This window comes from Tachyglossus aculeatus, chromosome 5 (assembly GCF_015852505.1).
Source record: "Tachyglossus aculeatus isolate mTacAcu1 chromosome 5, mTacAcu1.pri, whole genome shotgun sequence".
In the NCBI taxonomy this organism is placed as follows: domain Eukaryota; kingdom Metazoa; phylum Chordata; class Mammalia; order Monotremata; family Tachyglossidae; genus Tachyglossus; species Tachyglossus aculeatus.
In genome coordinates this window covers 60,334,247-60,360,679 of record NC_052070.1, presented here as the reverse complement: position 1 = coordinate 60,360,679, position 26,433 = coordinate 60,334,247, and the positions used below count along the sequence as shown (strand labels likewise).

The window sequence follows — 26,433 nt, the reverse complement described above, 5'->3', positions numbered from 1 at the left end:
TAGCTTATGCCATCTCATTATTATGCTTCCTCTCTGAAAGTACTGCAATTCCCTGCCATTTTTGTCCAACACCTTGAAATGCCCCTCTTCTTCCTGCCCCACCCAGACTAACGTCAGTGCTAGAATTAATTCCCAATTTTAACAAAACTGCACTAGATTGTCAGCTCCCTGCAGGCAGGGATAGTATCTACCGACTCTGTTGGCTTGTACTCTCCCAGGCATTTAGTTCGGTGCTGTAGGTGCTCGGTAAATAGTACTGATTGAGTGATGACTGAGCCATTCCTTTACGATCTTTTAAAAAAATGATCCCTGTTGTGATTCTGAATGTTTATCCTACACACCAGGAGTTTGGCACTGTGACTTTTGCTAAGGGGAACTTGCCCAAAGCAGAGTTTTTCTAGCCTCCCCAGCTGGGTAAGCCAAGCAGACAATCTAGAGTTCCGGATAGCACCACCCAGGTCAACTGAGTCAGTTTGAATTGTCCATTCAGTCATATTTATTGAGCGCCTACTGTGTGAACTTGGGCAAGTCGCTTCACTTCTCTATGCCTCAGTTATCTCATCTGTAAAATGGGGATTGAGACTGTGAGCCCCATGTGGGACAGGGATTCGGTCTGCCTGTATCCACCCCAGCACTTAGTACAATGCCTGGCACATACTAAGTGCTTAACAAATACCGTAATTATTATTATTATTACTAAGGCCTTGGGAGAGTACAACATAACAATAAACAGATACATTATCTCAGCCTACTTCCCCCTATTAATGCTATCATTCTGGTCCTGAAAATGTGCCTCTTAAGTGAAATGATGACGGTGAAGATGATTCTTATGGTCTTTGTGAAGCACTTACTCTGTGTCAAGTACTGTTCTGAGTGCTGAGGTAAATACAAGTTAATCAGGTTATACATAGTCCCTGTCCCACATGAGGCTCACGGTCTAAGGAGGAAGGAGTAGGGTATAATCCCTATTTTACAGAGAGGTGACTGTGGCACAGAGAAGTTAAGTGATTTGCCCGAAGACACACAGCAGTCAAGTGGCAGAGCTGGGTTTAGAATCCAGGTCCTCTGGCCCAGGCCCATGCTCTTTCCAGTAAGCCATGCTGCTTTTCTATTGATCGATCAATCAGTGGTACTTCTTATTCATTCAGTCATATTTATTGAGCACTTACTATGTGCAGAGCACTGTACTAAGCACTTGGGAAGTACAAATCGGCAACATATAGAGGCGGTCCCTATCCAACAATGGGCTCATTATATTCATTTCATTCGATCATTTATTTATCACTTCCTGCATGCAAAGCACTTTACTAAGTGCTTGGGAGAGTACAATATAACAACAAAAACAAACATTCCCTGCCCACATTGAGCTTGCAGTCTAGAAACCATAAAATAATAATAATGATGGTATTTGATAAGCATTTACTATATGCCAAACACTGTTCTAAACACTGGGCTAAAAACATGTTAGGCTGGACACAGCCCCTGTCCCACATGGGGATCACAGTCCAAGTTAGAAAGGGATGTTCGCTAGCCCTTCAGCAGTACCATAACAAAGCAGTGTTAATTGGGCCGATATGGAGGGGAGAGTCTTGGGGCAGGTGTATTGCACTTTGTTTCGAAAGATGCCGCGTACCAACCAGTCTGACCAAGATTAAGAGACCAACTGCCTCTCTGTTGGTTAATTCAAGTGACTGTGGCATGCTTCTTGGCACTCTTCAAAGTCTTTCCATTTTGTTTTGTTTTTCTTTTAAAGGATATTAAGCCAGTTATCGATGGAATGGATGGAATTAAAATATCTCAGGGCCTTGGGCTGCAGGACTTTGACCTAATCAGAGTTATTGGACGTGGAAGCTATGCCAAAGTACTTTTAGTGCGGTTAAAAAAGAATGATCAAATTTATGCCATGAAAGTAGTGAAAAAGGAATTAGTCCACGATGATGAAGTAAGTATCCTTTACAGGTAAAACTTCCCTTCTGGTCCCTGGAGGAGATTTAAAATCTCCAGTCAACTTAAAATTCTGAATTCTAAGTGTAGTGGGTTTGTGAATTTTCTCAAAGTAGGGAGTTGTTTCCATTATTTCTAGCAACTTAAACTTCTTTCAGATTCCACTCAAATTAGTGGAAAAGGGATTGCTTTTTCGGCTGGTCATCCTACTGGGTAGATTAATTTTTGCAGAAATAATAGTATTAATGGCATTTATTAAGTGCTTACTATGTGTCAAAGCACTGTTCTAAGAGCTGGTTTAGATACAAGATAATCAGGTTGGACACAGTGGCTGTCCCACATGAGGCTCATAGGAGGGACAACATATTACAGATAAGGAGACTGAGGCACGGAGAAGTGAAGTGACTTGCCCAGGGTCACAAAGCAAGGAATTGCCAGAGCTGGGATTTGAATCCAGGACCTCTTACTCCCAGTCCCTTGCTCTTTCCATCAGGCAAAGATCGAGACCTTGGTTTGGGCCCATGCATTCAGAGCACATCCTGTTTGTTATGTCGCGTGGCTTATGCATCTCCTCATAAGGGATGGGTGCAGGTATAATAATTTTGGTATTTGTTGAGCAGTCACTATGTGCCAGACACTGTTCTAAGTACTGGGGTAGATTAAGATAATCAGGTTGGACACGGTCCCTGTCCCACTTGGGCCCCGCAATTTTAATCCCCATTTTGTAGATGAAGTAACCAAGGCCCGGGGAGGTGAAATGATTTACCCAAGGTCCCATAGCGGACAAGTGGCGGAGCAGGGATTAGAACCCACATCCTCTCACTCCCAAGCCCGTGCTCTTTCCACTGGGCCACGCTACTTCTCCGTCCCTGCTCCACAGGTAGAGAAATTGAAGCTCAGGGCAGTTGGGTGGCTCGGGCAGGGCCTGGAGCACATCTGTCCTGACTGCCAGGCTGATTAAACCTTTGGGAGAGTCCACTGGTGGGGTCTTTGAGGGATTTGTCTCTCCTCAGAAATGTCACTGTATTGGAGCAGGGCTGGGAGATGGAGTTTTTGACCTGCTTAAGCTGACCCGTTTTCTCCAGCAAGAGCAAACCACTTCCTCCTTGACATTCCCAGTCGCTGGATTAGCTAGTTCCTAAACGGGTTTCCTTCTGATTTTGACTCTATCTGGTCATGGCGCCATGCGCCTCGGCCTCTCAAGGGCAGGAGAGGCCACTCCTGAAATTGTCTCTTTCAAGGCGTCCAGTCCTCTGAATGAACAGCCCCAAATATTTGCTCCCATTTTTGGAGATCCTGAAAAGTTAGAGTCACTGAGGAGAAATGTTTTACGTTGATTTTGCTTCCATTGCACCTAAAAATGGAATCCAGTCATCAGTGAGTGTTAGCTGAAACCCAGGTCGGGTAGAACTGTCCAAAACCTTACCTGAAAAGCAGCGCTCCAGCAAATGGCAAAAGAGGGGAGTCATCCTCCTTTCCTTTCTCTGGAGGACATTAACCAGACCGCTGTCTTTGACATCAGCTGATGATGCGGGATTTGATAAGGGAGAACACAATTTTCCCCTAGAGAATGACAAGATTCTGCCGATGCTTTAATTCTGGTGATCAGCTCGATGGGTGTCTGTCATCTCAGCCTGACTTGGGATGTCGTTCCTCCTGCCACCCGCCACCCCCACCCCCCCAACTCTTTTTCTGTAGAAAATTTTTAGGATGTCCCAAAACCTCCCTAATTCTTGGCAATTTCTATTTCAGGATATCGATTGGGTGCAAACAGAGAAACACGTCTTTGAACAGGCATCCAGTAACCCATTCCTTGTCGGTTTACATTCCTGCTTCCAAACGACCAGTCGGTAAGAGGCGGTTGTTGGGGGGTGGGGGACTCATGGTTCCCGGAGAATGTGTCGCTCGTGGCTTTGTCTGCCCGGGGTGCTTTGCTGAAGACGGAGAGCCCCAGCGGGTGAGCAAGGAGGGAGAAGACAGGCTCCCACTGCTGAATTCTCGGAAAAGCGGAGGGCCTCTTTCAAAGCCACAAGGCCCCACTCTCTCTCTCTTAGTGGATGCTAATGTGGTCCGCCTATTGATCCGGCTTACTGATCAAGGGAAAAACGATGTAGCCACAGTCTAAGTTTAGAATGAGGACTCCCTTTATTTGTTCCTATGATTGCTGTTAATTGACTCAGTGATTCGCTTCGTTGGAAAGATAATGTCATAGGCTTGCTTTTCGCCAAAGCTACTTGGATCGTTGACTGTGTACCGTATTTACTGGACTGTAAGAAACAGTTTTTCAGGAAAAGAAGTTTGGTTTTGGCTTTTTATGGTATTTGCTAAACGCTTACTCTGTGCCAAGCACTGTTCCAAGAGCTGGGATAGATACAGATTAAGCAGGTCGGACACGGGGCTCACAGTCTGAGGAGGAGGGAGAATGGGTATTGAATCCCCATCTTGCAGCTGAGGAAATTGAGGCACAGAGAAATTGTGTCTAAAAAAAAGCCTGGCACCGAGGTGGCAGCCGAGCTGTTAGAATAATGTGTCTCTCTTTCGTCTGCACCCTCTACTCTCCTTTGCTTATTTGGACTCTTAAAGATCATTCACTGTTCCCATTAAAAGATGCTTAAAAAGAATATTGCACGTATACTCTAGTAAATACAGTACATGATTTTCTCCATGATTTCCTCTGTTCTCTGTTCCATGGGAGACTGCCAACAGCAGGAAAAGTTGAGAAAAGTGTGCTAGTTTTGGAGAATAGTCAATGGATTCTGAGGTGTTCTCAGTTGCCGGGTGTCTCTAGGAGTCGTGTTTACTGGATGGCATGAATCTGTCCTGCTTGGCCCCATTCGTGCCTTGAAGCCTATAAAATGGCACGCAAATGCAGCAAGTTAACCGTGGTTCGACTTCTAGGTCCAGCACACACTTCCCCGATTTAAGTGGCTTCCCTTTCTAAAAAGTCTGAAACATCTGGAGGGCCCATTGTGCTTCCTTGTCTTGCGTGCTTGTGGGAAACCTTATGGTTCCCGGTTTGATGACTGGAAACCTGGGGGATCCGGAGAACCGCCAAAAGGTGGGTATCAATCCCCTGTTTATTGGAGACTCTGTTCCTTCGCCATGGGCTCTGAAGAGCCTATCCACAGGGGCTACGTGAAAGCGAATTTCCCTTGTAGGATTTAAATTCCTCGCGATCCAGCATTGCGCTGTTTGTGACAAAGGCTGGGATAAGATGCCTTCTGAAGAGGCGAGGGACTGCTTCTTCAGCATGGAGTAGCGGCTAAAGCATGGGCCTGGGAGTAAGAAGGTCACGTGTTCTAATCCTGGCTCCACCGCTTGTCTGCTATTTGACCTTGAGCAGGTCACTTCACTTCTCTGGGCCTCAGTTGCCTCATCTGTAAAATGAAGATTGAGGCTGTGAGTCCCACGTGGGACAGGATCTGTATCCAACCCAATTGCTCTTATCCACCCCAGTGGTTAGTACAGTGCCTGGCACATAGTAAGCGCTTAACAAATACCGCAATTATTGTAATTATTCTTAATATAGAGGAGAGGCTTCCTCTCCTCTGTCCTCTCTTTCTGTCTCCCTCTCTCTCTCCCTCTTTCTCTCCCCCTTCCTTTTTTAGTCTCTCTTTCTCACCCTCCCCTCCAATTCCAGTATGTTCTATTCACTTTCACCAAGATCCATTTAGCTGGTCAGAGGTGAGAAAGCAAGGCAGAAAGAGCATGAGAGTGTTGCCCAGTCACCCAGTGATGATGGCCAGCCAGAGACTGGTTCCACTGACACCCAGTCCGGCGGAAGATCCACGTATTGTCGAATTTCCGGAAGGGCGGCTCGGCCTGCTTGGTCAGAAGGTGCTGACCCATGGGAATAAAATGGAGGGGGCTGCAACACTGTGGCCAGGGGCCCATGAGGCCTCTGGGGGGAAAAAAGGGAAACCCTGTGCATTCCTCTCATACCCAAGTACTTTTCTCTCCCTCAACTACCCACTTAGCATACCGGAGGCTCTTAGAAATCCTTCACTGTACCTGTTAAAGGGAGAGTTGGGACAGTGGGGAGAATGTCACCAAACGATTCATTCCTTCAGTCAATCAATTGTATTTATTGAGTACTTACTATATGCACAACACTGTACTGATCGTTGGGGAGAGTACCATATAACAGAACTAGTTTCTTTTTGTGTGGGTGTACTTAGCCAGGATTTTCTAGGGTTGCCTTGAGCACTAAAGATAATTATATACTTGAATAAAGATTTCTGTCTCCTCCAGCTTGGCTTTCCTGCCTGGTTCTGCAACGAACCTGGACTACTGTGTTTATGACATGAGTGGGTTGCCATAGCAATGATTGTAATGTCACAAATACACCATTATGACTTCACAGGGGAATCCAACAAAAGCAGGAAACTGCCTGAGGGAGTGAAAGAAGTGAGCCAGTGTAACATTGTTGACTTGCAAGGCTGAATAGAAAGTTGTTAGATAAAGTGGCAGCAGCCTTCATGTAAACTTGGCAACGTTTTTGGGAAACTGGTCCTCCCCGGCACCACTTTAAGTGAACAGAGTTTGTTCCCTTTCAGAACTCGGGGTGATCCGATAACTATAGCTCTCTCCCCGCCTCCTCCTTCCCTGGCTGTTGCGGACTGGTAGGGGTGTGAGCGTTAGAGCGCAGTCATGGTGTCCCTCCTCCGTACCAATGAATGGCATCTCATCAGCTGTGCGTGTGCTCCCCATCTCATCTGTCCAAACTGTTCAGCGTGAGGAAGCCAGGGCAACCAGAAGCAGTGCAGCCTAGTGGATAAAACACAGGCTTGAGAGTCAGAAAGACCTGGGTTCTAATCCTGGCTCTGCCACCTGTCTGCTGTGTGACCTTCAGCTTAATAATTATGGTATTTATTAAGCGCTTACTATGTGCCACACATTGTACTAAGCACTGGGGTGGATACAAGCAAATTAGCGGGTCAGAGGTGAGAAAGCAAGGCAGAAAGAACATGAGAGTGTCACCCAGTCACCCAGTGTCACCCAGTCACCCAGTGATGATGGCCACTGGGTCACTGGGAACTTAGGTTTGACACAGTCCCTGTCCCACGTGGGGCTCACAATCTCAATCCCCATTTTACAGATGAGGTAACTCAGGCCCAGAGAAGTGAAGTAACTTGCCCAAGGTCACACAGCAGACAAGTGGCAGACCTGGGATTAGAACCCATGACCTTCTGACTCTCAGGCCCGTGCTCTAGCCATTACACCACACTGCTTTTGGTTGCCGTGCTTCACTTCTCTGTCTCTGTTACCTCATCTAAATAAGGATTAACCAGTCAATCAGTCGTATTTATTGAGCACTTACTGTGTGCAGAGCACTGTACTAAGTGCTAGGGGGAGTAAAGCACAACAATATAAAAGACTAATTCCCTGCCCACAATGAGCTGATTAAGACTGTGAGCCCCATGTAGGGCAGGGATTGGGTCTTATCTGATTTGCTTGCATCCACCCCAGTGCTTAGTACAGTGGTTGGCAGGTAGTAAACACTTACAAAATACCATGTAAACAAACATGCTCGCCTCAGTGCTCAGACCCCCGGTCCCTTCAGGCATCAGCCCCTGCAGATGAGCAGATCGTCTCCTTCAACAGCTTGCCCGTAGGCCTGTGTGCCCTCTTGGACACAGGTCCTCTGGAACTCCCAGACCCATTGCTTTTGCCACTGGGCAACACTATTTTCTTCCTCTTCACATCCCCGCCCCTCCTCTTGGAGTCAGAGCAACTGTAGTGGAAGGCAGAGGAGGGCAGCCCCTGGCCCTGGCATGGTCGAGGCCTGGCTGAACTTCCTCCTCTACGTCATTGTGTTTTCAGGGGCTTCATTACTGATAAGGTTATCCCTGAAATGCAGCATTTTGTCCCTAACTGCTCCGAGTGGCTCCAAATGGGTACTGGAGGGATGAGGAGGAAAGGGAGGAGTTGGAGGTGGGGGAGAGAGTCCGGGCTGTAAGCTGAGCCAGAGAGAGCAAGAACCAGGGGCTTCCAGTGGGAGAGGGAATCAATTAATGATGTTGATGGCATTTATTAAGCACTTACTATGTGCAAAGCACTGTTCTAAGCGCTGGGGAGGATACAGAGTGATCAGGTTGTCCCACGTGGGGCTCACAGTCTTAATCCCCATTTTGCAGATGAGGTAACTGAGGCCCAGAGAAGTTAAGTGACTTGCCCAAAGTCACACAGCTGACAATTGGCGGAGCTGGGATTTGAACCCATGACCTCTGACTCCAAAGCCCAGGCTCTTTCCACTGAGCCATGCTGCTTCTCAAAGGAGTCAAAGGAGCTGAAGAGGATCTAGGAGGGAGACAGAGGGAAGAAAAAACAGGGGAAGGGAGGAAAAGGAGCAGAGAGAAAGGCAGAAGATGATGATAATAATAATAATGATGATATTTCCATCCCTTCCTATGTGCCGGGCACTGGAGGGATACAAGCAAATCGGGTCAGACACAGTCCCTGTCCCATGTGGGGCTCACAGTCTCAATACCCATTTTATAGATGAGGTAACTGAGGCACACAGAAGTGAAGTGATTTGCCTAAGGTCACACAGCAGACAGGTGGCAGAGTCAGGATGAGAACCCATGACCTTCTGACTCCCAAGTCTGTGCTCTATCCACTATGGTAGAGTGCCTGCACATAGTAAGCTCTTAAATACAATAATAATAATAATTACTATTATTATTATTATTATTATTATTATGGTATTTGTTAAGTGCTTACTATGTGCCAGACACTGTACTGAGCACTGGGGTGGATGCAAGCACATCGGGTTGGACACAGTCCATGTCCCACATGGGGCTCACAGTCTCAATCCCCCATTTACAGAAGAATTAACTAAGGCCCAGAGAGGTGAGGTGGCTTGCTCAAGGTCCCCAAGCAGACACGTGGTGGAGCCAGGATTAGAACACATGACCTTCTGATATTATTATTATTATTATGCATGTCTCTCCTCAACAATTGACTCCTGGTTTTCAGCTGAGGTACAGCATCGTTTGATACCTAGCTTGACCATACACTTAAAATGCTTCCTTTGCCCTCCTTGCTTCCAGTTTCCCAGTTTCAGCTCTCCACACAGCAGCTGTTGGGGTGACCCACTGTCGCGCATTCTTCTCATGCGGTCCACCCAATGTAGCTCTGTTAGGGTAAGCCTTACTCTGATGCTTGGAGACTGCCTAAATTTCAGAAGTTCGGCATTCAGAATCCCATCGTGAAGTAAAGAAAAGTAAAGGAATGTACCCTCTCTTCCTTCCCCTGACCCAGCTGCTGATAGGGATCCGTTTGAGGCCTCAGGGAGACCGTAAGGAGGCCCATTTGAGGACTTAGCCTTTTGGGAGGCCAGCACAGAGAAGGAGCATGGCCTACTGCAGAGAGTACAGACTTGGGAGTCAAAGGACCTGGGTCTTATTCCCAGTTCTGCCCACCTGCCCACTGTGTGATCTTAGGCAAGTCATTTCACTTCTCTGGGTCTGAGTTTCTGAACGTCATCGAACATGGCCCTGGGAGTGACCCTGGGGGAACTGCTCGAGGAGCTGGATGTGGCACCTGTGTCCAGTCCAGGTTCGTTCATTCAGCCAATCCTATTGATTGAGCACCATACTGAGTGAGCGCTTGGGTGAGTATGATGCAACAACCAACGGACATGTTCCCCGCCCACAGCGAGCTCACGGTCTAGAAGTCTCACAGCCATAGGAAAGGTAGGACCCCACCACAGCTCTGCAGATCAATCAGTCAATCATTGGTATCGATTGAGCACTTACAATGTGCACGGCACTATACTGAGAATGTGGGAGAGTAATGCAACAGTTAGGCTGAAATTAATTTAAACTAATTAAATTTGCCTTACAGCACTTAATCACCTTGCCCCCCCCCCCCCCACACACACCTCACCTCGCTACTCTCTTACCACAACCCAGCCCGCACACTTCATTCCTCTAATGCTAATCTTCTCACTATGCCTCAGTCACACCTACCTCACTGCCGACCTCTTGCCCACATCCCGCCCCTGGCCTGGAATGCCCTTCCTCCTCATATCAGACAAGTAATTGCTATCCTCCACTTCAAAGCCTTATTGAAGGCACATCTCCTCCAAGAAGCCTTCTCTAAGTACCTGTCTCCTCTTCTCCCACTCCCTTCTGCACCGTTCTTACTTGCTCCTTCATTCGTCCTCCCTCCCGTCCCCTCAGCACCTATGTATATATCTGTAATTTATTTGCTTATTTGTCTATTTATTTATGTTGAAGTCTGTCTTCTCCTCTAAGCCATAAGCTCCTTGTGGGCAGGAATGTATCTGTTGCTATATTGTACTCTTGCAAGCACTTATTTCAGCACTTTGCACACAGTAAGCTCTCAGTAAATACGATTGAATGAACTGACTGGTATGTTCCCTGCCCATAACAAGCCTCCAGTCTAGAGCGGGAGTCCGGCGTTACCATAAGGAAATAATTCATCATTGCAACTTAAAATGCAGATGTGCAGTTTGGTCTGAAGCCTGATACCACCCTGTTGTCACACTTTGATGCATTTTGTTGGGGGGTTTTTAATGGTATTTGTGAAGCATTTCCTATGTGTCAATCACCGTTCTAAGTGCTTGGGTGGATACACATTAATAGGATGGACACGGCCCCTACCCAACATGGGGCTCACAGTCTAAGAACCCCCGATTTTACAGGGGCGGCAACTAAGGCTCAGAGAAAAAAAGTGACTTGCCTAAGGTCACACAGTAGGCATTCATTCATTCAATCATATTTATTGAGCACTTACTGTGTGCAGAGCACTGTACTAAGCACTTGGGAAGTACAAGTTGGCGACATATAGAGACGGTCCCTACCCAACAACGGGCTCACAGTCTAGATGGGGGAGACAGACAACAAAACAAAACATGTGGACAGGTGTCAAGTCATCAGAACAAATAAAGCTAAATGCACATCATTAACAAAATAAATAGAATAGTAAATATGTACAAGTAAAATAGAGTAATAAATCTGTACAAACATATACACAGGTGCCGTGGGGAGGGAAAGGAGGTAGGGCAAAGGGGATGGGGAGGGAGAGAGGAAGGAGGGGGCTCAGTCTGGGAAGGCCTCTTGGAGGAGGTGAGCTCTCAGTAGGACTTGAAGGGAGGAAAAGAGCTACCTTGGCGGATGTGCAAAGGGAGGGCATTCCAGGCCAGGGGGAGGACATGGGCTGGGGGTCGACAGCAGGACAGGTGAGAATGAGGTACAGTGAGGAGGTTAGCGGCAGAGGTGCAGAGGGTGAGGGGAGGGCTGGACTGTAGAAGGAAAGAAGGGAGGTGAGGTAGGAGGGAACGAGGTGATGGACAGCCTTGAAGCAGAGAGTGAGGAGTTTTTGCTTGATGCGTAGGTTGACTGGCAGCCACTGGAGATTTTTGAGGAGGAGAGTAACATGCCCAGAGCGTTTCTGCACAAAGATGATCTGGGCAGCAGCGTGAAGTATAGACTGAAGTGGGGAGAGACAGGAGAATGGGAGATCAGAGAGGAGGCTGATGCAGTAATCCAGTCAGGATAGGATGAGAGATTGAACCAGCAAGGTAGCGGTTTGGATGGAGAGGAAAGGGCGGATATTGGCAATGTAATGGAGGTGAGACCGGCAGGTTTTGGTGACGGATTGGATGTGAGGGGTGAACGAGAGAGCAGAGTCGAGGAAGACACCAAGGTTGCGGGCTTGTGAGACGGGAAGGATGGTAGTGCCGTCTACATTGATGGGAAAGTCAGGGAGAGGGCAGGGTTTGGGAGGGAAAACAAGGAGTTCAGTCTTGGACATATTGAGTTTTAGATGGCAGGCAGACATTCAGGTGGAGATGTCCTGAAGGCAGGAGGAGACACAAGCCTGAAGGGAGGGAGAGAGAGAGAGAGCAGGGGCAAAGATATAGATTTGGGTGTCGTCAGTGTAGAGATGATAGTTGAAGCTGTGGGAGCAAATGAGTTCACCAAGGGAGTGAGTGTAGATAGAGAACAGAAGGGGACCAAGAACTGACCCTTGAGGAACCCCTCCAGTAAGGGGATGGGATGGGGAGGAGGAGCCCACAAAAGAGACTGAGAATGGACAGCCGGAGAGATGAGGAGAACCAGGAGGGGACAGAATCTGTGAAGCCAAGGTTGGATAGCATGTTAAGGAGAAGAGGGTGCTCCACAGTTTTGAAGGCAGCTGAGAGGTTGAGGAGGATTAGGCAGGTGGGCGGAGCTGGGAATTTTTTTTTTAATGGCATTTATTAAGTGCTTACTATGTGCAAAGCACTGTTGGAAGCGCTGAATTAGACCCAGGTCCTCTTACTCCCAGGTCTCTTTCCACTAGGCCATGCTTCTTCCCTCTGCAGGCCTCCCAAAAGGCAGTCCTAAGGCCTCAAATGGGCCCCTATCAACAATTGAGTCAGGGGAAGGAAGAGAGGGTGCATTCCTGTACTGTACTTTCCTTCCCTTCCTCCCTCCCACTCCATGCATACAACGGTAGGACCGAACCACCCCCCATCCTCCACCGATAATAATAATAATTGTGCTATTCGTTAAGCATTTACTGTGGGCCAGGCACTGTACTAAGCTCTGGGGTAGGACGAGAGGGTGCATTCCTGTACTGTACTTTCCTTCCCTTCCTCCCTCCCACTCCGTGCATACAACAGTAGGACTGAACCACCCCCCATCCTCCACCGATAATAATAATAATTGTGCTATTCGTTAAGCATTTACTGTGGGCCAGGCACTGTACTAAGCTCTGGGGTAGATCCAAGGTAATTGAATTGGATACAGTCCCTGTATCCTGTTGTAATTAATTATGGTATTTGCTAAGCACTTATTATGTGCCAGGCACGGTACCAAGTGCTGGACCACGTGAGGCTCACAGTCTTCATTCCCATTATACAGATGAGGGAACTGAGGCCCAGAGAATTGAAGTGACTTGCCCAAGGTCACACGCGGACAAGTGGCAGAGCCAGGATTAGAACCCAGGTTGATAATAATAATAGTAATATTTGTTAAGCATTTACTCTGTGCCTGGCACTGTACTAAGCACTGGGGTGGATACAAGCAAATTGGGTTGGATACAGTCCCTGTCCCACATGGGGCTCACTCTCTCAATCCCCATTTTGCAGATGAGGTAACCGAGGCACAGAGAAGTGAAATGACTTACCCAAGGTCACCCAGCAGACAAGTGGCGGGACTGGTATTAGAACCCAGGCCCTTCTGACTCTGGGGCCCATGCTGTATCCACTAGGCCACACTGCTTCTCATTTCTGCAGGCCTCTGAAGGCTTTCCTTATCCCCTGATGCCAGCCTTCTGTGAAAAATGGCTTCCTAGGATCCAGGAATGGACCCCATCCTCCTGCCTCCCCCCAGGACACCAGGTTGCAGGGCAGGGCTGTGGGGGAATTTCCTTAGTCTTCATGCGATTGACGGGCTGATTGAATGGTACTGCTTTTGGGGGCCTGGGCTTCACCTCCAGAATCAACCAATGGTATTTAATAACTGTGGTGTTTGTTGAGCACTTACTATATGCCAGGCGCTGGGGTAGATACAAGCTAGTCAGGTTGGACGCAGTCCCTGTCCCTCATGGGGCTCACAGTTTTAATCCCCATCTACAGATGAGGGAACTGAGACTCAAAGAAGTTGTTACTTGGCCAAGATCACACAGCATACAAATGGCGGAGTCAGGATTATAACCCAGGTTCTTCAGATTCCCAGGCCTTTGCTCTGTCCGCTAGGCAACACTGCACTTATTCTGTGCAGAGCACTGTACTAAGAATTTTAGAGAGAACAATACAACAGAATTAGCAGACTTGTTCCCTGTGTGTAATAAGAAGGGTCTGGAAGAGAGGTAGTAGGTAAAATTCTACTCTCCCCACCCAATTCCCCTGGGTTTCTTCAAAAAATTGCTCCTGGTCAGATCTTCCCGATTTTGCCAAGGCCTTTTCCCTGCAGAATGCCAGTGTAGCTAGGTCACGTGACTTCAAAATGGAAATGGGAAAACCCTCCTGGAAAGAGAAATCTTCACCAGAAAGAGAAGAGAGCTCCAGACCAGGCAAGTCATCCACTTGCAGAATTGTAGCCGGTCAGAGATCATTGTTCTAATTCAAAACTACCCACAGCCCGCCTACTGGTTTGACCTAAAAAAAGGAAGTCTCAAGGGCAAACTGGTATAAATCAGGTGAGACGTTGTATTAAAATTCTCTGTGCAAAGAAAAGAATAACATAGCATGGACTAGCTCTCATCCTATCCCGTCGGGACTACTGCATCAGCCTCCTCTCTGGTCTTCCATCCTCGTGTCTCTCCCCACTTCAATCCGTACTTCACACCGCTGCCCGGATTGTCTTTGTCCAGAAACACTCTGGGCACGTTACTCCCCTAAAAATCTCCAGTGGCTACCAATCAATCTGTGTATCAGGCAGAAACTTCTCACCCGCTGCTTCAAGGCTGTCCATCACCTCACCCCCTCCTACCTCACCTCCCTTCTTTCCTTCTCCAGCCCAGCCCGCACCCTCCACTCCTCTGCCGCTAATCTCCTCACCATGCCTCGTTCTCGCCTGTCCCACCGTCGACCTCCGGCCCACGTCCTCCCCCTGGCCTGGAATGCCCTCCCTCCCAACATCTGCCAAGCTAGCTCTCTTCCTCCCTTCAAGGCCCTACTGAGAGCTCACCTCCTCCAGGAGGCCTTCCCAGACGGAGCCCTTCCCAGACAGAGCCCCCTCCTTCCTCTCCCCCTCGTCCCCCTCTCCATTCCCCCATCTTACCTCCTTCCCTTCCCCACAGCACCTGTATATATGTATATATGTTTGTACATATTTATTCCTCTATTTATTTATTTATTTATTTTACTTGTACATATCTATTCTATTTATTTTATTTTGTTAATATGTTTTGTTTTGTTCTCTGTCTCCCCCTTCTAGACTGTGAGCCCACTGTTGGGTAGGGACTGTCTCTGTATGTTGCCAACTTGTACTTCCCAAGCGCTTAGTACAGTGCTCTGCACACAGTAAGCGCCCAATAAATACAATTGATTGATTGATTGAGATGGAGATTGTGAGCCCCATGTGGGGATTGGGTCGGTGTCCAACCCGAACAGTGCCTGGCAAATAGCGCGTAACAAATACCACAATTATTATTGTTATTATTATTATGAAAGTGAAACACAGCCACCAAATTTAAGGCTTGGAACATTCCCCTCCTACACCTCCGCCCCCAGGAAGCTGCTGTTAATCATGCAGGCTCTAGGGCCAATCAGGAGTCAAGCACTATGACATACTGCAGATTATTTGAGGAGATTGATTTATTTGAGTGGCCAACATCAGCGAGTTGGGGTCTGCGTGTAGACTCTGTAACTATTAAATTCATTCATTTGTTCAATCCTGTTTATTGAGCCCTTACTGTGTGCAGAGTGCTGTACTAAGTGCTTCGGAGAGTACAGTACAGCAATAAACAGACAACTTCCCTGCCCATAACAAGCTTACAGTCGAGGTGGTGGGGAGGCAGAAATTAATATAAAGAAATAAATGACAGATATGTATGTAACTGCTGTGTGGCTGGGAGGGGAGAAGAAGAAAGGGAGTGAGTCAGGGTGATGCAAAGAGGGAGAAGAGGAAAGGGGGGCTTGGTCAAGGAACGTCTTTTGGAGGAGATGTGCCCTCAATAAGGCTTTGAAGGCGGGGAGAGTAATTGTCTGTAGGATTTGAGGAGGGAGGGCATTCCAGACCAGAGACTGGATGTGGGCCAGGGATCGTCGTTGAGACAGGAGAGATGGAGGCACATTGAGAAGGTTAGCACTAGAGGAGTGAAGTGAGTGGGCTGGGTTGTAGTTGGAGAGTAGCGAGGTGAGGTAGGAGGGGGTAAGGTGATTAAGTGCTTTAAAGCCAATGGTGTGAAGTTTTTGTTTGATGCTGAAGTGGATGGGCAACCACTGGAGTTTTTTGTGGAGTGGAGAAACATGTTCTGCATGTTTTTGTAGAAAAATGATCTGGGCAGCAGAGTGAAGTATAGACTGGAGTGGGGAGAGACAGGAGGCTGGGAGGTCAGCAAGGCAGCTGATGCAGTAATCCAGGCAGGATAGGAAGAATGATTCAGTTAACGTGGTAGGAGTTCAGATGGAGAGGAAAGGGTGGATTTTAGCGATGCTGTGAAGGTGGGACTGACAGGATTTAGTGACGGATTGAATATGTGGGTTGAATGACAGAGAGGAGTCAAGGATATTGCCAAGGTTATGGGCTTGTGAGACAGGAAGGATGGTAGTGCTGTCTACAGTAATGGGAAAGTCAGGGAGGACTGGGTTTGGCTGATTGGGGCAGATAAGGAGTTCTGTTTCGGACGTGTTAAGCTTGATGCGACAGGAGGACATCCAAGTAGAGATGTCTTGAACGCAGGAGGAAATGTGAGACTGCAGAGAGGGAGAAAGATCAGGGCTGGAGATGTAGATTTGGGTATCATCCGCATAGAGGTGGTAGTTTAAGCCATGGAAGTGAGTGAGTTTTCCCAAGGGAGTGGATGTAGCTGGAGAATAGAAGGGGACCCAGAACTAAACCTTGAACTGGACCACAGATAGGGGGTGGGAGGCAGAGGAGGAGCCCACAGAGGAGACTGTTAATCAGAATCAGCCCATCTGAGCACATCTTAACGGCTTCCCATCTGCTGCACCAGAAAATGACTAAACGGATACAGTCCGCCATAGGGTGTTCTCCAGTTAGAAAGGGAATTTCTGCTTTCCCTCTTCTCATTTCTTACACTCTGGCGTGACTCTATCATTCTGAGGCAGTGTTCTACTCGGCTCAGTGTTTCCTCTCAAATTAGTCGCACATCCTCAAGATCGGATCTAAATATCGTGATGTAAAGCTTTTCATAAACATCGTTGCTATTTTAAACCTCCCTGCCATCTACTATGGAGACTTTGTATCCTTGCTGTGAAGGATCTTTTTCCATGCTATTGGAGCATGGTGTCCCGAGGTTCCTGCCCAAAAGCTGGTTGGGATGTGGGTTTTCTGTTGCAGTGGAAATTTCGTCGCGACCTCAGAAATGTTGCCATAGGAGTTCTGAGTAAAACCAACTGGAACTCAGCCTAGGCAGGGCCAATGGAGCCTTCCCTGACAGAGTCCACTTTTCTTTCAGCTTATTCCTCGTGATCGAGTACGTAAACGGAGGCGATCTCATGTTTCACATGCAACGGCAGAGAAAGCTCCCCGAAGAGCATGCCAGGTAGTTTGGCTCAAGCTTCTCTTCCCCTTCCCCTGAGACCACCAGTAGGCCCTCTCCCTCAGGCAAAACATGAGGGAGCTTTCTTCGGTCCGCAGAAGGCCATTTCATGGGGGAGGGCTGGATTTTCTCACTCTCGCCTTTTCCACGGGTGAAAGATACCACTGGGCTGCTACCTCAGGGTTGCCAGGGGCACGCAAATGCGGGACTTGAGTTTCTCCCCCTTCTCCAGGGTTGTTCTGTGTGGATGCGTGTGGAGATAAGGGGGTGAAAGGGGAGAAATTGAGGTCTCTGGTGTCCCGACCCATATCTGAAGCTAAGACCGAGTCAGTGGGCCCCACTGAACCAGTCAGGGTTGCATCTCAGGTTTACAAGGGAATGACCGGGGGCTGGCAGACATTTCCTTGTTCCGAGGAGAGAGGCAACCCTCTCCATCTACTGTATTCCCTCTTACGTGCTGCTCCATAAGCACGTGCTTCATCGCAAGGGAGACGGAATTCTATCCCCCGTCCCGGGGTCCCGTGGGACGCAAGGCTGCTGCGGGGATCCCCTCCAGTTTGCTACTCACTCCTCCAACTGGGCCACGAGTCTCATCACTGGGAACGGTGAAATGTCTTTCATAGTGTTCCCTTTTTTCCCCCTTGAAAGATTTTACGCTGCCGAAATCTGTATTGCTCTCAACTTCCTCCACGAGCGAGGAATCATCTACCGGGACTTAAAACTGGACAACGTTCTGCTAGATGCCGAAGGTCACATCAAGCTGACCGACTACGGCATGTGTAAGGTGAGAGTCTCGGGCCAGGGTAGGGTTGCCGGGCGAGATGGCCGGGGTCTGAAAAGCTGCTTTCAAAACCGGTTGGGGTGGGAAAAAATGGGGCGAGGGGGACCGGGTGGCTTCCCTGGGGATCTTGTCTCTCTTGGGCCTGTACCACTTCCCATTCGGATTCACTCAGCGAAATCCCTCCCCCTGCTGTTTTATCGTTCCCCATCTATCCCACACACATCCGGAATGTTAACTGGCCCGGGATCTAGCTGCGAAAGCCCAGACCCCAGTCATTGCCCAGGCTAGCCAGCTTGACAAGTGGAGGGGTCTTTTTAGTGAGCTGCCCACCCACTCCTGAAACACTTTGCCCCCTAGGAAGGCCTGGGTCCCGGGGACACTACGAGCACATTCTGCGGGACACCAAATTACATCGCACCGGAAATCCTGCGCGGAGAGGAGTATGGTGAGTGATTGTGCTTTCTGGGCCAGATGGTCCATCAGTGGGATTTTCCAAGCGCTTACTTTGTGCAGAGCATTCATTCATTCGTTCATTCATTCAATCGTACTTATTGAGTGCTGTGTGCAGAGCACTGTACTAAGCCCTTGGGAGAGTACAATACAACAATGAACAGACACATTCCCTGCCCACAACGAGCTTACAGTGTAGAGCTGGGGAGACAGACATTAATATAAATAAGTAAATTACAGATTTTACATAAGTGCTGTCGAGCTGGGACAGAGGAAGAACACAGGGAGCAAGTCAGGGTGACGCAGAAGGGAATGGAAGAAGAGGAAAGTGGGGGACTTAGGGAAGTCTTCCTGGAGGAGCTGTGCCTTCAATAAGGCTTTAAAGTGGGGGAGAGTCATTGTCTGTCGGATTTGAGGAGGGAGGGCTTTGCAAACCAGAGGCAGGACGTGGGCGAGGGGTCAGTGGCTGGATAAACAAAATCGAGAAACAGTGAGCGTAGCATTAGAGAAGTGAAATGTGCAGGCTGGGTTGTAGAAGGAGAGAAACGAGGTGAGATAAGAGGGGGCAAGGCGATGGAGTGCTTTATAGCCAGTGGTGAGGAGTTTTTGTTTGATGCGGAGGTGGATGGGCAATCACTGGAGTTTTTTGAGGAGCGGGATAACATGTCCTGAATGTTTTTGTAGAAAAATGATCCGGACAGCAGAGTGAGGCTTGGACGGGAGTCGGGAGAGGCAGGAGGCTGGGAGGACAACAAGGAGTCTGATACAGTCATCCAGGCAGGGTAGGACAGGCAAGCACTTGGGGAGGTCACACAGTGCCAGATTGGGCAGCTCTCACTTGGGACAGTGAGACATTGAGCCCAGCCACCCGGGGCTGGAACCGAGACAGGAAGACCCGGAGCGAGAGATGGGCTTTCTGTTTTCTTCCTGTGGGAGATCCTGAAGTCCTAGCAGAAAAGATGGTATTTGTTAAGCGCTTACTTTGTGTGAATTATACAAAGTAAAAAGATTTCCTCTAGATTGTAAGCTTGTTCCTAGATTGTAAACTTGTCCTGGGCAGGGAAGGTGTCTGCCAACTATTGTATTGCACTCCCCCAAGCGCTTGGTACAGTGCTCTGCATATAATAAGCGCTCCATGAACACTCTTGATTGATTGATTGCTTGCTATCCCAAGTCTGAACAGGAATGCGTCGCTCAGTGGAAAAAGCACGGGCTTTGGAGGTCATGGGTTCAAATTCCAGCTCCGCCAATTAGCCGTGTGACTTTGGGCAAGTCACTTAACTTCTCTGGGCCTCAGTTCCCTCATCTGTAAAATGGGGATTAAGACTGTGAGCCCCACGTGGGACAACCTGATCACCTTGTATCCCCCCCCCCAGAGCTTGGAACAGTGCTTTACACATAGTAAGTGCTTAACAAATACCATCATTATTATTATTAAAGGGAATCTGGTATAAACAAATGGGCACAAATGCATTAGCTCTGCAAATAGGTATTAAACTATTTGTCAATCATATTTATTGAGCGCTCTCTATGTGCAGAGCACTGTACTAAGCACCTGGGGGAGTATAATATAACAATAAACAGACACGTTCCCTTCCCACAATGAGCTTACAATGTAGAGTAACAGAAACAGCCTCCATAAGGGCTTCAAGCTCTCCTTCGTCTCCTCAATCCGGGCACCTTCTCTTTTCCTCTCTACCTTGAAGAATTGGCTGAAGGCCCACCTGAACAACTCCACCTCCTGCTTTGCTTTCCTGTGCGGTCTGGACGTTGGCGTCTGCGAATGCACTTTCCAGGACCACAACCTCTCTGGCATTTGTTTGGCCCTAATCCATCCCAAAATATTGGAAACCCTGCACTGTGCATTTTTCCAGGAGCAGGAGAAGGCTAGGGGAAAGTAGCCTCATTTTGTCAGCCAGGGAACAGGATGGAAGTGTAGCTTTAAGACCATGCCTTTGTGTGCCAATAGGAGCTGGTTAAGGGGTTAGCTGGTTTGGGGGCTGGCACCTGAATTTGGGGAGTCCTCGGTCCCTTCCCCTCTAGACTGCTAGGACAGGGAAAGGCAAGCAGTGGGGGATCCTAGATGGGTTTTGTGCTTCTGCATATGGTGTTTGTGTTTGTTGTAACTCCTTGAATACATTTTAAATTCCTTAGGGGCAGGGGCCATGTTTACCCCTTCCTTATCATCCCCAGTAAGTATTACATAGTAGATAGTAGTCCTCTCCCTTAGTCCACTGGCCAGAGAAAATAAAAGCACTTTTACAGACAGCCAAAACCACTATTTTCCATGTTTACCAAAAGCGGGGACTCTTTTTGTAGCCTAATGGATAGAGCCCAGGCATGGGAGTCAGAGGACCATGGGTTCTAATCCTGGCCCTGCCCCTTGTCTGCTGTGTGACTTTGGGCAAATCACTTCACTTCTTTGTACCTCAGTTCCCTCATCTAGAAAATGGGGAGTATGACCGTAAGCCCCATGTGGGGCAGGGACTGTGTCCAACCTGATTTTCTTTCATCCCTCTCCCCCCAGTGCTTAATACAGTCTGGCACATAATAAGCGCTGAACAAATACCGCAATTATGATTATTCTCCTGTCACCCCAAATGGATCCCAGGGAATGGCTTCTCCAGGCCGTGGTCGGAGGCCAGGTTCTTGACCTGAGCGTGTGTCATGCGAATGTTCCTAGGGTTCAGTGTGGACTGGTGGGCCCTGGGCGTCCTGATGTTCGAGATGATGGCCGGAAGGTCTCCGTTCGATATCATCACCGACAATCCAGACATGAACACCGAGGATTACCTCTTCCAAGGTAAGTGCCGGCTGCCATGTGCCACCATTCTGTTCCATCCACCAGGGAGGACCCGAAGACTGTAATTGAGCATCTCGGCCCCAGGTGCATAAAGGAGCCTCGACCGTTTCTCTCGGACTCCTCGAGAGGTTGGGACGAAATCCCCTCTGGATGGGAAAGGTTAATCAGTCAGTCCATTGTCCATATTTGTAATTTGTAATTTATTTGTTTGTCCACATTACTGTCTGTCTTCCCCTCCTAGACTGTAAGCTCGTCATAGGCAGGGAGTTTCGGTTTGTTATATTGCACCCTCCCAAGTGCTTAATACAGTGCTCTTCTGCAAACAGTCAGTGCTTTAATAAATACTATTGAATGAATGAGTGAATTTATTGAGTGCTTACTGTGTACAGAGCAAGTTGTACGAGAGTACAGTATGACAATAAACAGACACATTCCGAGCCCATAACGAGCTCACAGTCTAGAGGGAGAGCCTGACATTAATATAAATCAATAAAGGTTGACCAGTCCCTCCAAGCGGGCATGGGAATCGGTGCCAGGCTGTTTCTTTTCCTTTGTCATGGGGAACTGGGACCGCAAGCACCTTTGGTAGCAGGTTCCCCGAGTATCCTCTTCATTCATTCATTCATTCAGTCGTATTTATTGAGCACTTACTGTGTGCAGAGCACTGTACTAAGTGCTTGGGAAGTACAAGTCGGCAACAGATAGGGCAGTCCCTATCCAGCAACAGGCTCACAGTCTAGAAGGGGGAGACAGATAACAAAACACAACATGTAGACGGGTGTCCAAATCGTCAGAACAAATAGAATTAAGGCTCTATGCACATCATTAACAAAATAAGTAGAGTAGTAAATATGTACAAATAAAATAGAGTAATAAATCTGTACAAATATATACAAGTGCTGTGGGGAGGGGAAGGAGGTTCAAGGGGATGGGGAGGAGGAAAGGAAAAAGGGGGCTCAGTCTGGGAAGGCCTCCTGGAGGAGGTGAGCTCTCAGTAGAGCTTTGAAGGGAGGAAGAGAGCTAGCTTGGCGGATGTGTGGAGGGAGGGCATTCCAGGCCAGGGGAAGGACAGTGGGCCGGGGGTCGACGGCGGGACAGGCGAGAACGAGGTACAGTGAGGATGGGAATCCTGCCTGAGAGGCGTTTCTGGTCATAATTCCAGAACCACCTACAGAGTTGAGTGGCCAGAATGCAATTCCCATCGTTCCCCGTTTTACAACCGATCAAATCTGCTTCCTCCCACTGAGAAATAATCATTCAGTGACTTTCAGTGCTCAGAGAGGTTAAATCCTTTCCTGGGAGGTCACCCAGCAGCAGCGGCAGAGCCAAGATTAGAACTCCCGGCCCCGGGAAGACGTCAGCCACCCATCTACTCCGTGCCTCATCCCGCCATCGACCCCCGGCCCACGTCATCCCCCCCCCCGGGCCTGGAATGCCCTCCCTCTGCCCATCCGCCAAACTTGCTCTCTTCCTCCCTTCAAGGCCCGACTGAGAGCTCACCTCCTCCAGGAGGCCTTCCCAGACTGAGCCCCTTCCTTCCTCTCCCCCTCCTCCCCCTTTCCATCCCCCCATCTTACCTCCTTCCCTTCCCCACAGCACCTGTATATATGTATATATGTTTGTACAGATTTATTACTCTGTTTATTTATTTATTTATTTTACTTGTACATATCTATTCTATTTATTTTATTTTGTTAGTATGTTTGGTTTCGTTCTCTGTCTCCCCCTTTTAGACTGTGAGCCCACTGCTGGGTAGGGACTGTCTCTATATGTTGCCAACTTGTACTTCCCAAGGGCTTAGTACAGTGCTCTGTACACAGTAAGTGCTCAATAAGTACGATTGATTGATTGATTGATTGATTCCCACGGTCACATATTCAATCCACATCAATGGATTTAGCCGAAAGGGCCCCCTAGTGGACGACTCAAGGTACCGCTGCTGGAGCGGGTAAATTCAGAAGTTCCTGCGAACTTGAGCTTCCAAGAAAGTGAGTGAGTGAGGGTCTATTTTTTCATACTGCTTACATTTACACGGGCCCAGACGCACACGGATGAATAGTATCTTCTTTCATGTCATATTTGCGAACGGCTACTAAAAAGTATTTTCAAAAGTTAAACTCACAAATACAGAAAACCCCATGAGTTTGTTTCGAGGCCATCAGATCCGTTTGAAAAGGCCCTTTCTTATAGAGAACTGTTCCTGCATCATCACAAAAATAATCACCACCCCAAACGAAGTGCAAGGAGAAAAGTTTTTGAATAGTCCTTTATGCCGAGTTCTAAAGAAACAGGCACAGGCCCTGAAAGATTAGGGTGTAGTGAGATTTACTACCAGGGATTGGGAACACTCTTTAGTTGCCAAATTTGTAGAACATAATTTCTCAAGTAGTTGTTTTTGAATTTACTGTAGTGATCCTTGAGAAGCCTATTCGGATTCCAAGATTTCTCTCTGTCAAGGCCTCCCACGTCTTAAAAGGATTTTTAAATAAGGTAAGTTTTTTTTTTCCTGAGAACATTTAGAATAATGTACCTATGCATAAAAATGATTCCTTACCATCAGCAGACAGGAGAGCTATGGAGAGGAATAAGTTAGGGGCGAAAGCTGTTTTCAAGATCAGCACTTAAGAACAGTGCTTTGCACATAGTAAGCGCTTAACAAATACCGTCATTATTATTATTATTATTATTATCATCAGGCAAATTTTACCTCAAATGGTAACTTAAAGAAGGCATGTTGTGAAGGCTTAATTTCACGAGCTACCAATTTGCAAGTGTTATAGCCGTTAAAGCCAGGGTAAAAAAAATTGAGGTAAAACTGTTACTAAGTTCAGTGTTTGGAAGAAGAAAATAGAATTTTTACTAAATGGGAAGTTTGCTTCCAGAAAGGGATGTTGTAAAACAGACTCCAGCCTCGACAAAAGACAAGCGGTACCTTGTGTGTGTTGCGTTAACAGCATTTTAGACTCCTCCGGGCGAGAGAATTAGGTAGTAGATGTAGAATTTTTCACAGATTAAAGTCAATGCTTAAGTCCAGAGATTCCTTTGTTCGAATGTACACTGTTTTAAATATATAAATACCATTTATGGAAGCCAAGTGCAGCCTTGATTTTTCTCCGTTTGCCTTTTATTCTCAGGATCCCAAAGAGAGACTTGGATGCCAACCCCAGACGGGATTTTCCGATATCAAGTCTCACACATTCTTCCGCAGCATAGATTGGGATATGGTAAAAATCTATTTCTAAATTTTGGGGGGGTGGGGAGGGCTCGCAGCACGGGGGAGGGGTGTGTCGATCTGAGAACTGCGAATGACTCCTGGGGGTTGAGCGGAAACACCACCAGGTGTGGTGATCGACTCCATTACATGTCCCATTCAGGTGAGGGCAAACTTCTACCTCAGAAGAGGCATCCGTCTTGATGTGAAAAGCCCGGTACTATCGTCTGAGAACTCTGCTAGAGCTAAAGGTGGTTTTAGCTGAGCGAGTTGTGGTCGGGGGCTATATTTTGAGGTGTGGGTTATTAGAATTGAGATGAAGGGGGTGGGCGGGGGGGGGGGAGGGTAGATGCTTGATTGGCCTCCACAAGAGAGCATTAGGGACTTTGACTCCCTGTTCAAAGATACACATAAATGAATCCAATCCAGTTCTTCTCCATGTCAGTGGTTCACAAATTGTCTCTGCCTTCGGTTGGCACTTTTAGCCTCGGTTGCATTCTTGTCATCTGAGGGGCTGGTGACAGGCCAGACACCCTTCTCGACTCCACCTGATTGGTATGGGAAGGAGGGTACCCAGATCCCCATGGGATACCCACTTCCTGCTGTGCGGAGCTCCCGGAGGCAAAAGGACCATTTGGTTTGGCTTCCTGGACATTCAGGTCCAAAGGTGGAGCTGGATTCATTTTCTGACTTACTTTGTAGAACGAACATTTATTCATATCAATGTCTGTCTCCCCCTCTAGACCACAAGCTCATTATGGGTGGGGAACATGCCCGCTAATTCTGCTGTATCGTACCCTCCCAAGTGCTTAGTACAGTGCTCTGCACCTAGTAAGCACTCAATAGATACCAGTGATTGATTGATTGGTAGAGCTGGGGCCAGAAACGTTGCCAGCAGCCCCCAGGGGTCACCTGGCTGACAACCACCAGCCCCTCTCTCTCATCTATCTAGCTGCCAACCTCTTACCCACATCCTGACTCTGGCCTGGAATACCCTCCCTCCTCAAATCCTACGGAAAACTACTCTTCCCCCCTTCAAAGCCTTACTGAAGGCACGTCTTCTCCAAGAGGCCTTCCCTGACTAAACCCTCCTTTTCTCATCTTCCTCTCCCTCTGCATCACCCTGACTTGTTCCCTTTATTCGTCCCCCAACCCCAGCCCCACAGCACTAATGTACATATCTGTAATTTATTTCTTTATATTAATGTCTGTCTCCCCCTCTAGACTGTACGCTCCTTGTAGATAGGGAACGTTTCTGTTATGTTGTTGTATTGTAGTCTCCCAAACACTTTGTACTGACTGACTGACTACTCCCACTCTACCCCACCCAGAATGACTGCCTCTCACCCATCCCATCCCAGCCCGCACACTGGCTGCTTCATGGCAGACACGTAGCGTCAGAGCCTAAGATCTCTCTAAGAGGCCAAGCCGAAGCAGGAGGGAGCTGCTGTGATCATCACACTAGAGAACCACGTGAACAGCATGGCCTGGGGGTCAGAAGGACCTGGGTTCTAATTCCGGCTCCACTGTGTGTCTGCCGTGTGACGTTGGGGAAGTCACTTTACTTCTCTGGGCCTCAGTTACCTCCTATGTAAATAATGGAGATTAAAATGGGACAGGGACTGTGTCCAACCCAGTTACTTTGTGTCTACCCCAGTGCTCAGTACAGTGCCTGGCACATTGTAAGCACTTAACCAATACCATTATTATTATTGTTGTTGTTATTATTATCGCTCTTCACCAACTGGGAGGCAAACAGACCCAATTGGTTGTTGCTAAGTTGGGGAGAAGTGGGGTGGGAACTGGTCATGGCAACACAGGTGGCTCGGGCGATATAGCAAAAGTGGTGTGTGGCATTTGTCTAACACCTTCTGTGTGCCAAGCACTGTACTAAGCACAGGAATAGAGAGAAGATAATCAGGTCCCACATGGGGCTCACTGTCTAAGTAGGAGAGCAAACAGCTATTGAATCCCCATTTTGCAGATGAGGGAACCAAGGCCCAGAGAAGTGAAGTGACTTCTCCCTCCTACTTAGACTGTAAGCCCCATGTAGGACAG

At 48.0% G+C, this 26,433-nt stretch overlaps 1 protein-coding gene across 4 annotated transcripts in view; it reads left to right on the top strand.

Annotated features, from left to right (window-relative positions):
• The window catches only part of PRKCZ (protein kinase C zeta), a 219,688-nt gene that overhangs the window by 160,219 nt on the left and 33,036 nt on the right, over positions 1-26,433 (top strand). For all 4 annotated transcript variants that reach the window (XM_038746338.1, XM_038746339.1, XM_038746341.1 and 1 more), the window contains 8 exons: positions 1,754-1,942; positions 3,697-3,794; positions 17,047-17,133; positions 17,779-17,914; positions 18,269-18,356; positions 21,045-21,164; positions 23,575-23,654; positions 24,299-24,388. In XM_038746338.1, coding sequence (XP_038602266.1) covers positions 1,754-1,942; positions 3,697-3,794; positions 17,047-17,133; positions 17,779-17,914; positions 18,269-18,356; positions 21,045-21,164; positions 23,575-23,654; positions 24,299-24,388 — 888 coding nt within the window. The remainder of the gene's footprint in view (positions 1-1,753; positions 1,943-3,696; positions 3,795-17,046; positions 17,134-17,778; positions 17,915-18,268; positions 18,357-21,044; positions 21,165-23,574; positions 23,655-24,298; positions 24,389-26,433) is intronic.